The sequence below is a fragment of the Calidris pugnax genome, unplaced genomic scaffold (genome assembly GCF_001431845.1).
Source record: "Calidris pugnax isolate Ruff unplaced genomic scaffold, ASM143184v1 scaffold147, whole genome shotgun sequence".
Classification (NCBI taxonomy): domain Eukaryota; kingdom Metazoa; phylum Chordata; class Aves; order Charadriiformes; family Scolopacidae; genus Calidris; species Calidris pugnax.
This window is the reverse complement of record NW_015092359.1, coordinates 4,358,495-4,369,851: the sequence shown is the minus strand read 5'-3', so window position 1 is coordinate 4,369,851 and position 11,357 is coordinate 4,358,495. Positions and strand designations below refer to the sequence as shown.

The following is an 11,357-nucleotide window of genomic DNA, read 5'->3' as shown; positions in this document are numbered from 1 at the left end:
CGCCCGCCCGCCGCCGGCTGGCGGGGTTGCCATGGCAACAGGAAGGCGAGCGCCGGGCCTAGGCCGCGCTGTCACCCCCCGGCGGCGGCGGCTGAATGGGGGGGGCCGTCGGTGCAGAGCCCAGCCCCTGGGAGAGTCTGCGGCTGAGGGGGTGTCTCGGAGAGGTCTGGCAGAGCCGGAACAGGGAAAATAAAGACCCACGGGCCTGGCAGGTTAATGGTAAAGCAACACAAGCCTTGCGAATCATAGAATGGTCAGAGTTGGAAGGGACCTTAAAGATCATTGAGTTCCAACCCCCCTGCCCTGGGCAGGGACACCTCCCACCAGACCAGGTTGCTCCAAGCCCCATCCAGCCTGGCCTTGAACCCCTCCAGGGATGGGGCAGCCACAGCTTCTCTGGGCAACCTCTTCCAGTGCCTCACCACCCTCACAGCAAAGAATTTCTTTCTGGTACCTAATCTAAATCTCCCCTCTTCCAATTTAAAACCGTTCCCCCTTGTCCTGTCACTGCACTCCCTGACAAAGAGTCCCTCCCCAGCTCTCCTGGAGCTCCCTTCAGATCTTGGAAGGCTGCTCCAAGGTCTCCCCGGAGCCTTCTCCTCTCCAGGCTGAACAACCCCAGCTCTCTCAGCCTGTCCTCACATGCTCCATCCCTCTGATCATCTTCATGGCCCTCTGCTGGACCCATTCCAACAGGTCCATGTCCTTCCTGTGCTGAGGACTCCAGAGCTGGACACAGAGCTCCAGGTGGGGTCTCAGGAGCGCAGAGCAGAGGGGTAGAATCCCCTCCCTGGCCCTGCTGGTCACACTTCTCTTGATGCCAAAGGAAGCTGAGAGCTAAAACTGACTCTTCCCTCGAAACCCCAGGGAACAAGGACCCACCAGAGCATCTGTAGGACCAGCAGGGCGTGCAGGCACAGAGTTCAGGGCAAGCCTGTGGCACAGTAGCTGAACTAATGCATTGCTGAGGTGCTGTTCCAGCAGAGAGTGGGAAGGATCCCCTACTGGACCTCACCTTTATCAGGGCCTTAGCAGAGGATCTGTCTGAAACGCCTCTGGAAAAAAAAATAAAATGGAAAAGGAACATTGGAGCAGGGTGATGCTGGCTGAGGGATTCCAAATGGAGACAGAGATGAGCCAGGAGCTGCAGTGTTTAGAACTACCTGAAAGAAGTGGCTGACTCAGTAGTGGTCACACCAAAAATACAGAGAAGCCCCCAGCTTCTGTGGAGCCCGTGCCAGGACCTGTGCTGTTCAGCAGCAGAGTTTTCCATCGATGCAGCATTATGCCAGGCAGACTCTCAAATGCGGCTCGTGCCAGTGGAAGGATTAGGGTTTGAGAAGGGGGAGCAGCACAAACGTGCACTATATAACACCCACAATTTCTACTGTGGATCTTGGGCACAGCACTGGTGGTTTCAGGATGTTACTAGTAAGCATTTCATGGCCACGTTCCTAAATGCTGATGTCTAATTTATAGCCTGTCCCTTGGACTTGTTTTTACTCATGTTTGTCAGTTTCATGTTTCATCTGCTGTTGACCTTCAGGTTTCTTGGTAAGACGCAGGTATTAACATCAGCTTTCAACCACCATCAAACTTCTCCACCTTGCTCCTCTGCCCCCTTTCTAGCCCATTTCTGCATCTGGAGAGCAGCATGGGTTCCAGCACGGAGTTGCCTGGACCTCCCGTCTCTCTCGCAAAACAGCTTGTTTGCTGCTTCGATGCATTTTCCTTCCCTTAAGCAAGTCGTTAATGCTTGAGAGGACCTTTCCTTTCATCCCTGACAGCCTTGGTTCTCTAAGAGCATTTGCTAAGGGATCTTAGCAGGGGCTTTTGTGGAAATCCAACTGGATCAAGGATGAGCTGCGTTTTCATGGCATTCTGCGGACGAATGTGAAAACCTCGTTTTGCGGCAGGAGAAAGTCATGTGATGGTCAGGCTGGCATGGCCTTATCTCAGCATTTCCGCCCATTGGGGTTTGATCTCAGCTGGGTATCGTCGTTGCTTTTCCCAAAAAGCAGCCGGCTGCTCCTGAGGACCCTGCTAGATCTTGGGGGGTTGACTTGTCCCTAGAAAACTCACCGCAGTGCCTCCCCAGCCGTTTGCTTTCGTCCAGTTGCCTTCCAGTCTTAGTCACCGTTCCCACTATTTCTGTGGTTGCTTTAATAGCATTGAGTGCTCCAAGTTTTTGGGGATGCCCTCTTGCTTCCAGGAGGCCAGAGGCACTTATCTGCTCAGCCCAAGGCAGCCCGGTGAAGGGACAGCCCCTGAACGAAGCTTTCCTGGAAGCCCCCAAGGGCTGACAGTCCTGCAGCTCTCCTGGGCCACCTCTCTGGCCTGGGAGAGCTGCTTCTCCCCTGCCTTCCTGAAGGTTGAAGGATGCCCGTCGCTTCCAACCCCCTTTATACCACTCTCTGCTATTTGTGATGCTGCCTCAGAGCTGCTGAAGCTCTCGGCGTGATCTCCAGGTCACAAATGGCCTTTTCTCATCACAGCCACCACCTGCAGTTTCTTGCTTCCTCCTTTTCCTGCGCTCCCCCTGGAGGGATGTTCAGTGTGACTGAGGTGGGGTTCTCCCGCCGCTCTCCCTGCAGCCTGTTTCCTTCGAGTACCTCTATCCTTCCCGCAGCTCACTCGTTTGTTTCAACCTTCTGGCTTTTCTACAGATGAATTTATGCGTTTGTTCTTAGGCTGCTTCAATGTGCCTTGTTTATTTGAGTGCTTGGCTACGCAGCCTGCTCTTCACTTTTTCCCCACCTTCATGTTATATTGACTTTGTGCCTACAGTCTGAGCTACCCAGAGCTGTGCTGTTCCACACACGGCGGGGTTTTCCCTATCTGTGGCGTCAAAATTTTCCTGTGGTTTTCATTTTAAGTACCAAAGCCTGGTTATCTTTCAGCTTAAGCAGAGCCTGGCATAGCCATCATCTCATTTAGCTTCTTCACTACCTTCCCTTAAGCTGAGACCTTTCTCTCTTAAGCTGAGACTTGCTTCATCACAGATATGATCTTTGAGCATATCAAGGAAAGCACCCGATGCTGGCTCTTTAATGTCCAGGCAACCAGCTTGAAACGTGTCTCCAGAAACCCCCCTTTTTTTCTCCTCCTTCTCTGTGTCACTGCTATCCAAACGGACCATGCCCACCAGCTTCTCCCCAGCACTTCAACGCTGGTTAGAGACCTCATAGCAGCTGGCATCTTTGTCCTTGGCAGACAGGGCACCACAGTGTGCCCCCCTGGTACGTTGGTCAAGCCCATGCAGCCCCACCACCTTTGGGCCAGCACTTTTCTCAGCCATGAGAAGAGTGGAAGAGCCTGGAAGAGCCGTGTGTCACCTCAGCCTTTGCACCCTGGACAAGGTTGAGGTGCAGCAATGCACGGCAGCTGCTCAAGTGTAGAGCATCTCTCCTCAATACAGATGTCCTTCTCAAACCACTCTGGTTTTAACTGTGAGAGCACCTTTCGTGGTGCAAAGCCATGTTTTCTCCCTTGTGACCGTGACCTGCAGCCCCAGCCCGGGGTGGTGGGAAAGGATGGTGGTGTCCTCAAGCCCCAAGCCCAGCAGAGGCGAGTTTGGCTGTTCCCTGGACAATGTGGGGCTGGAAGGAGCTCACCCCACGGGGCTGGGGGTGCTCTGACTACGGTTGGGGCTGGAGAGTACATGGGGGGATGTTGGGGTGGAGGGGACCGGCGGATGAGGAGGAGCCAGGGCTGGCTTTGTCCTGCTCAGGCTGCGTAGGTCTGCACTGACCCCCAGTGGCTGTGGCACAAACAGCCGTTCCCCCCAACTCCTAAATCCAGTTTGGGCTCATTTGGGCTCACACCGTGTTTGGGGACAGTGCCACACCACCAGTGTTTTGGGGCTGCTGGTCCCCGCTCCGCCACTCGGCAACCTCACTTGGTGAAGGGCTGGGCTGGCTCCCTGCCCTGCGGGACCTCCCGGGTTTATGTGATCCAGACTCGATGCCACAAGCTCCAGTTTTCCAAATCTCACGCCAGGACCCTGTGCGTTACCTTCTCCTCTGGGTGCAGGGAGGTGGCCCAGCGTGTGTGCTGCCACAGCTTCGCACCCAGTGCCCTTCATCAGGCTGTTTTCCATGGTGTGGTCCCTTCACTCCTCCTCCGAGTTGATCCCAGCGGAAACAGTCGGGATCCCCGCTCTCTTGTCCCATCACGCTGCCCGTGACTGTGTTTGAAATCAGGGTTTTCCAATAGACACCATCTTCTCAGAGGCCCAGCCCACACCCCAAGGGACGTTGTCACTGTTGCTTAGCTCCATCCCTTCTGTTCTGTATTTTGACAAATGGTTACCTGGGCTGACTCTGCATATTTGTCCTTTTGTTTTCCTACTAGGCACACCCAATTTCTGGGTCTCCTGCTCTGATGTCACCTTCCAGCACCTTGTGCACCTGAGGCCTCATTGTGATGTTCAAGTACCCCTCAGCACCCCGTGATCTTTCACTCAGAAGCTGCTCCCAGTTTGTTGTTTTTTTTTTTAAATTGCCTTCCTGAGGGACACCCATCAGTTCCAGCCACCTCTTGTCCTCCGATCTCTGGCCAGGCTCTGAGGACTATGAGGCTCTTTTGGAGCAGTCGAAGCTTTCAGCATGGTCCCCAAGGCCACCCGCCAGCCTTTTGCCATCACAGCTGCTGCTTTGCCGTTCCTCACTGACAAACTTCCCCCGCTTCCTGCAGTTCCCCTTCCAGGATGTTCACATGACTGATGGATTACTCTGGTTCTCCCCCAACACCCTTGGAGCGCGTGGTGGTCAATGCCCTAGAGGGACTCCTCGGTGATAACAGTGGGGTGCGGGTGCCCGAGGCAGCACAGGGCCAAGCTGAAGGTGCTTTTCCTCCCAGATCTGCAGCCAGGGAGCAGCCATCTGCCCGGGACCCCTGGTGTGCCCCCTCTTCACTTCCATTCCATTTCGTCTCTGATCACAGCTGCAGCCACATGCGAACTCTGGCACCTTGGTTCCAGCATCACCTTTTAGAGAAGCACGTTAAGTATCTGGTCTTTGGTTGCTTATTTTTATGTGCCTCGTTAAAGCAGCTCTTTGCTGCTTCCCACGCGAATGTTGTCACCTCCTGTCCCAGCCTCTAGTGAAGATTCAAGGGTTTTATGAATCCAGCCCGGGGATGAATCATCTTGCCTTTAGCCCCACTGCGTGGTAGCTGCCTCCAGCACCTCTCTCTGCCACGTGGGTACCTCAGTGATCACCCCCTGGGTGCCTCCGTGGACCTTTTGCCTCTTCTCTACAGCCTATAAAAGTCTGCCCCGATCCTGGGTGAGAACTGGCCCTTCTGCATCCAGCAAGAAAGATCGAGGGTTTGTTTCTGTGGTGGCTTCCCCCCTCATGCCTCACAGTGCTCCCCGCTCAGCTCGGCTTGCAAGGTCTCCTTGCCTTTTCAGGGGCAGGTTATTTTGGCTGCTTTGTTTCTCCTCTCTTTCAGCCCTTCTGGAGCACGCTGCTTTTTTTTTTTTTCCCCAGGTTAGGAGAACGATCCCACAGCCAAACTCTTGGACTTGTTGCACCTCTCTAACCCAGAGCAACGGAGGCCCTCCACCTGCCTGCGCAAACCAACCCCACGCTCACCGGGAGACACGGGAGCTGAGCCCGGATGCTGGTTCGTTGTCTCCATTTGCCACGGTCACTGCGGGTGGGATTTACACCTCCCTGGTGCCACCCAAGATGCCCCAGGGCATCAGATACACCAGGGGACTTATGGCCACCCTGTCACAGCTGGAGGTGAGGTGGCTTTTGCTTCTCCTGGCACTCGGTAACTCTGACTGGCGCTTGGCCTCTCACTCGGGTCTACGCCTGGTTTTGCTCTTAGCCCCGTTCCAGAGATCCCAGCGCCTCCCAATCTTCCCAAATACATAGATATTTACAATAAACATTTCAAACTCAGAGTGGGGATACCCTGGGAAACCTTCCTTGTGTAGCTAAGACCTAAATCAATTAGGAAAAAGCTCAGAGGGATGTCCACCAGGCCAAGGGGAACCTTTTGCCTTCGCTGGCCTGCTTTATCTCCACACAAGTTCTACCAGTGGAGCTGGAGCTCTCTGGGGCCCCACCGACTGGGGGGACGGGGGGTCCCAGTCCCCTCCTGGTGGGCAGGACCCTTGCCAGACCCAGGCTTCCCTGGGTGCCCCAGATTTTGCTGGGACCCCTCCTGAGCTGCGACAAGGAGCACCCATGGCCCTGGGGGTGGGGGGGTGTCTGGATTTAGGGACAGGGGGGAGGAAGCCGAGGGGGGGTAAGGGTGGCTGGAGGCGCGGGGGGGGTGCAGGATGTGTCCCCGGGACGGGAGCTGATGGAGACCGGAGGGAAGCGGGAGGACCGGAGGTTACTAGGCAGAGAGCGGGGTGACTCCCCCCGCCCCGAGCCCGGGGACCGGCCAAGCCCCGGTTCGTCAGGTGGGGCTCCAAGGGCTTGGTGAGGCCGAGAGGGTGACACGCAGGGAAGACCCCCCCCTGCCCCCCCCACCCCCAGCTGTGTAGGACACTCCAGATGTGCCACATCCAGCCCTTCCCCCGTGCCCGCCTGATGGCCTCCTCTAAAGAGGCACCCGGGGCTGGCAGGCTCGGGCTTCGCTGCCTCCCCCAACATGCCAGGATGGCTCTGGACCTGGGGATGCAGGACTGTGTGGGACACCCCCCTGCCCAAAAAACAGGAGCTCTGGTGGCTTGTGCCCAGGGGCCCTGTGTCCACGCTGGCCCGTTAAACCCCACGGTCGCCATCCCGCTCTACGGTCAAGCATCACCGCCGGGTGAGCGGGATGGCATCCCGGGACCCCAGGCACGGCCCAGGTGTGGGTGAGCGGGCTCGTGCGCAGGCAGCTGAGGGTGCAGCGCCGTGCCCACACAGTCAGCAAGGCCAGCTCCATCCTCCATTTCAGCCCGGGGGGCTGGCTCCCCTCCAGAGCAGCTGCCGAGCCCTCGCCTGGTGAGGCCCCGACTCCCGGCCTCCCTCCGGCTCTGGCAGTGGCTGCCCGGACACCCCCCTGCCCAAAAAACAGGAGCTCAGGTGGCTTGTGCCCAGGGGCCCTGTGTCAGCGCCAGCCCGTTAAACCCCACGGTCGCCATCCCGCTCTACGGTCAAGCATCACCGCCGGGTGAGCGGGATGGCATCCCGGGACCCCAGGCACGGCCCAGGTGTGGGTGAGCGGGCTCGTGCGCAGGCAGCTGAGGGTGCAGCGCCGTGCCCACACAGTCAGCAAGGCCAGCTCCATCCTCCATTTCAGCCCGGGGGGCTGGCTCCCCTCCAGAGCAGCTGCCGAGCCCTCGCCTGGTGAGGCCCCGACTCCCGGCCTCCCTCCGGCTCTGGCAGTGGCTGCCCGCAGCTGTGCTTGGCCAGAGGGGAGGGAATCTGACAGCCCCCGGTGCCATCCCAAAGCAGGCGGGGGTCCTTTTGGGGACCCTGCTTGAGCATCCAGCTGAAATTGAGGGGCCTGTTGCAGACCTCCTCGTGCCCCGGGAGCTGTGGGGCTGGTACGGCTTTTCCCCCCCCCCCTCGCTTTTGGTGCTGGGGCAGGGTGGGCACGGGCAAAGGGCTGTAGGCACAGCTCGTGTGGGGAGAGCCAGGCTGAAGGAAGCTGAAGATGTTGGGCTGATTTCTTCCCTCCCACCCCAACAGGACAGCCGGGCTAAAAATAATCCGTTGCCTCATGCTGTGCATGAAAATAAAGGAGACTAAAAAGAGAGCGGTCCCGGATCGTAGCAGTTAAGGACCCGTTTGGTTTAAAAGCATAGATATGGTCTTGCGTGCCGTGGGGTGGAGAACATACCCAGTGCCACTGGCTGGGACATCCCATGGAAAATAAGGCATATATCCATCACGGTAGCAGAGATTGACCAGCGTGATGAGCTACTGGAAAAGGCAGTAGCACCCCAAGTGCTTTAAGGCTGCCCAGCCTGCCCCACCGTGTCCCCACGTGCAGCTGGGTTTCAACCAGCATGTGCCACCAGGATGGCCTGGCCAACAGCCTCAGCAGCACTTCAGCTAGGAATCTGAAGGTTTTGAACAAACCAGGTACACAAAATAGGAGAAGAGTCTATGAAACCCCCTCCCCACCACCTTCTTTCAGCCACCCGCAGTTGTTGGGGGAGGTGGGAGGAATAGAAGGGGGCACAAAAGTAGGGATGGGGAATCCCAGCAACTCCCTGACAACCCTGCCTGTTCCTCCATGCAGGATGGTTCCCCCACCACCCGTCAGCAAGCCCCACGTGTGCCTCTCCACTGTGCTCATCATGACTAGCCTCGTCCTCATGGACGCCTACCTGGTGGAGCAGAGCCAGGGCTCCAGGAAGCTGGGCGTCTGTGTCATGGTGGCAATGGGTGACTTGTGCTTCCTGCTGGTGCTCCGCTACGTGGCCATCTGGGTCGGGGCGGAGGTAAAGACAGCTAAGCGGGGCTACGCCATGATCCTCTGGTTCCTGTATGTCTTCGTTCTGGAGATCAAAGTCTACTTTGTGTACCAGAACTATAAAGCTGACCGGAAAAGCCTGGATCTCATAGCCCGCAAAGCGCTGACCTTGCTGCTCTCCATCTGCATCCCAGCCCTCTACGTCTTGTTGGTGGCCACGGAGCACATGGAGTATGTCAGGACATTCAAGAAGAAAGAAGATCTCCGAAACCGCCTCTTCTGGGTCATTGTGGACATGCTGGACGTGCTGGACATCCAGGCTAACCTGTGGGAGCCCCAAAAGAAGGGGCTGCCCCTCTGGGCTGAGGGCATCATGTTCTTCTACTGCTACATCTTGCTCCTGGTCCTCCCTTGCGTGTCCCTCTGTGAGATCAGCATGCAAGGGATCGGCATCATGCCGCACCGGATGATGCTGTACCCCATGCTGAGCATGCTCACTGTCAACATCACCACCATCTTCATCCGAGGCAGCAACATGATCTTCTTCAGGGACGCCCGGGTCTCCAGCATCTTCATGGGCAAGAACATGCTGGCCATTGGGCTGAAGGTCTGTACCTTTGTGCAGTACCAACGGCACCGGCACCACACTCCCCCGGGGCCGGATCCGGCCCTACCTCACAGCTCCCAGGCCCAGCCCTCCCCAGGGCTCCACAAATCCCGGGATCAGCCTGCCTGCCCTGAGGAGCTGGCCCAGGACAACACGTGACAAGCCAGCAGGAGCCACAGCCTGGGCACCACCACGCCTGGCCGTACCTGCAAACCCGAGGTGGGCTGCTGAGCTCTCCTCCTGGACAGAGGGCAACCACCCTGCTCCCTCCCCTCCCTGGGCAAAGCTGCTCTGGTCCCCAAGGGCCATGGCGTGGCGGGGGTCCCCCATCGCAGCCTCCGTAAGGTCACAGAGCAGTTTGGGACCTCGGCACCCCACCGAGCGAGACGGGCAGCGGAGTGGAGGAAGAGGAGGAGGCCACGCCACATGCCACGTCTGGCTGGGGCCAGGCGGGCTCCCCCCACGCAGCACTGCCCTCTGGCCAGCCAGGGCTCAGGCCATGGTGGCTGCGTGGGGACACCGGGGGGGGTCACCTGCCCTACATTTGGGGTGGGGTCTGGCTCTCACTCGGTGCTTGGCAGCAGCCTGCTCCTCACTGCCTGAGCTGGGGGAGCAAGGGCCGGACCTCCCCCTGCCTGTCACCCCTCAGCCAGCTGCAAGCCCGGGGTGGGGACAACAAGAGGGGGTGACTGTCCTTTTTTCGTATCTCCCTCTTTGCAATAAAAGACCTGAGCCCTGCAGCCTCCTTCCTGTCTGTGTCCCTGCCAGCAGGCAGGTCCCCCCAGCTCCCATGGGTGCCTGGGACACATCTGCGGTGGGGGACTCGCTCGGTGACAGTATCCCAGGCTGTCACCTGGGTCTGAAGCCATTCCTCCTGCCCAGCAGCTGGGAGAGGAGAGGAAGGTCCTTGTGAGTGTCTTGTGGGCTCCGAGGGTGTCACTGGGCTGGGGGTTACGTGTGGAAGCTTTGTCTGTGCAACCAGCTGCAGGGACATCAACTGGTGCCCTCCCCCAGGGACACCCACAGCACACCCCCACGCTCCACCTGGAGGGACACCAGAGTAGGTCTGGCAGAGCCACACTGCTGGGACAGAAGTAGAAACTGAAGGAAAATAACCCAACTGACTCCTTAGGGCTGGGAGGCAACTGGGAAGAGCAGCTCCCCCCCAGCAGTAGAAAGCTCTGGAGATGTTGGAAGCACCTCCTCCTGTTGGAGCTGGTGTTGCCATGCTGCCACCTGCCCCAACGCCCCGTGTCACCACGAGATTGTCTAAACTGGGCAATGCCCCAGGGCTTCCCCCTGACTTGACAAAGCCTCCACACGCGCTGAGGCCATAGGTGTTCCTCAGAAGCAGGTGACACCCCAGCAAGGATGTCCTCCTTGCAGACAGGCATGCGGGCCTCAGCAGGAAGGAGCCATTTGGCTCCAGATGGGCAGGAGGGGAAGACAGGACCACTCGAGGGGGGCACCGTGTTGCTCCCTGCTGGGCAGGTCCTACCCACAGCTGGGGATGGGGACATGTGGACTCCAGAATGGCCCCACAGCAAGGCCCTGGCAGCAGTGACAGGGGGGTGAGCCTCTCCCAGCCCCAACCTCCTTCCCTTCTTGCATTAAACTACAGGTGGAGGTTTGTTCAGCTCTGGATTAAAAAAATCGAGACCACGAGACAGCAAACCACTGCCACAAAGGGGTCAGGCTGGGCTTTGGTGCTGCCACACTGCTCCCGAGGCCACTCCTCTGAAAGGTACCACAGGGACGCAGCAGGCTCCGTGTCCCACATCATCGGGCAAGAAGAGGAGGACGGAGCCACGGGGAGGCTGAAGGCAGCGGAGGGTTTCCATGCTGGTCTCCAGCCAAGCTGGCGCATCCCGCTCCTACTGCCTCCCCCCAGTTACAAACAAACCCGTCAGCAGAGCAGAACTCGCTTCACCCACAGGAACTGCAAGCGGAGGCAGATGCTTCAGCAACACCCTCCGGTGGGCGTGATGGAGTTGCTCATCGTTCCCTCTTCTTGCTCATTGCAAGGCCCTTCCCCAGGCCCCACACAGCAGCTGCCCCATAGCACGGCTGTGCCCAGGGAGCACTCTGCCCTGGGGAGCCCGAGGCACCATTTTCTCCCCCCAGCACAACGCTCTGACCTGTCAGAGAGAGATCTCCTGGGTCATGTCCCTGTCCCCTCCTCGCCAGCAGAGCCACAGGAGACGGGCAGTCGGGAGCGAGGAGAAACAAGAGAGCTGGTGGAGAAATAACTCCTGTAAATACAAACACTTTTGACTGTAACAGCACCAAGAAGGGGAATAAAGGAAAACTTAAGGTATTTTATTTCATACCAAATCGGTTTCCTAGAAGCACTAACAGCCCTGGAGAGACCATCCTGAGA

The 11,357-nt window shown here is 58.1% G+C and overlaps 1 protein-coding gene across 1 annotated transcript; it reads left to right on the top strand.

Annotated features, from left to right (window-relative positions):
- Window positions 1-8,046: 8,046 nt before the first annotated feature.
- LOC106900369 (transmembrane protein 121-like) lies at window positions 8,047-9,705 on the top strand. Its single transcript, XM_014962399.1, has one exon. It carries the CDS (start codon window positions 8,147-8,149, stop codon window positions 9,134-9,136), a length of 990 nt encoding a protein of 329 aa, XP_014817885.1. The 5' UTR covers window positions 8,047-8,146; the 3' UTR covers window positions 9,137-9,705.
- Window positions 9,706-11,357: the final 1,652 nt, after the last annotated feature.

What these genes read in the sequence shown, in the direction of transcription:
- LOC106900369 (XM_014962399.1), top strand. Translation starts at nt 8,147, where the DNA reads ATGGGGAATCCCAGCAACTCCCTGACAACCCTGCCTGTTCCTCCATGC.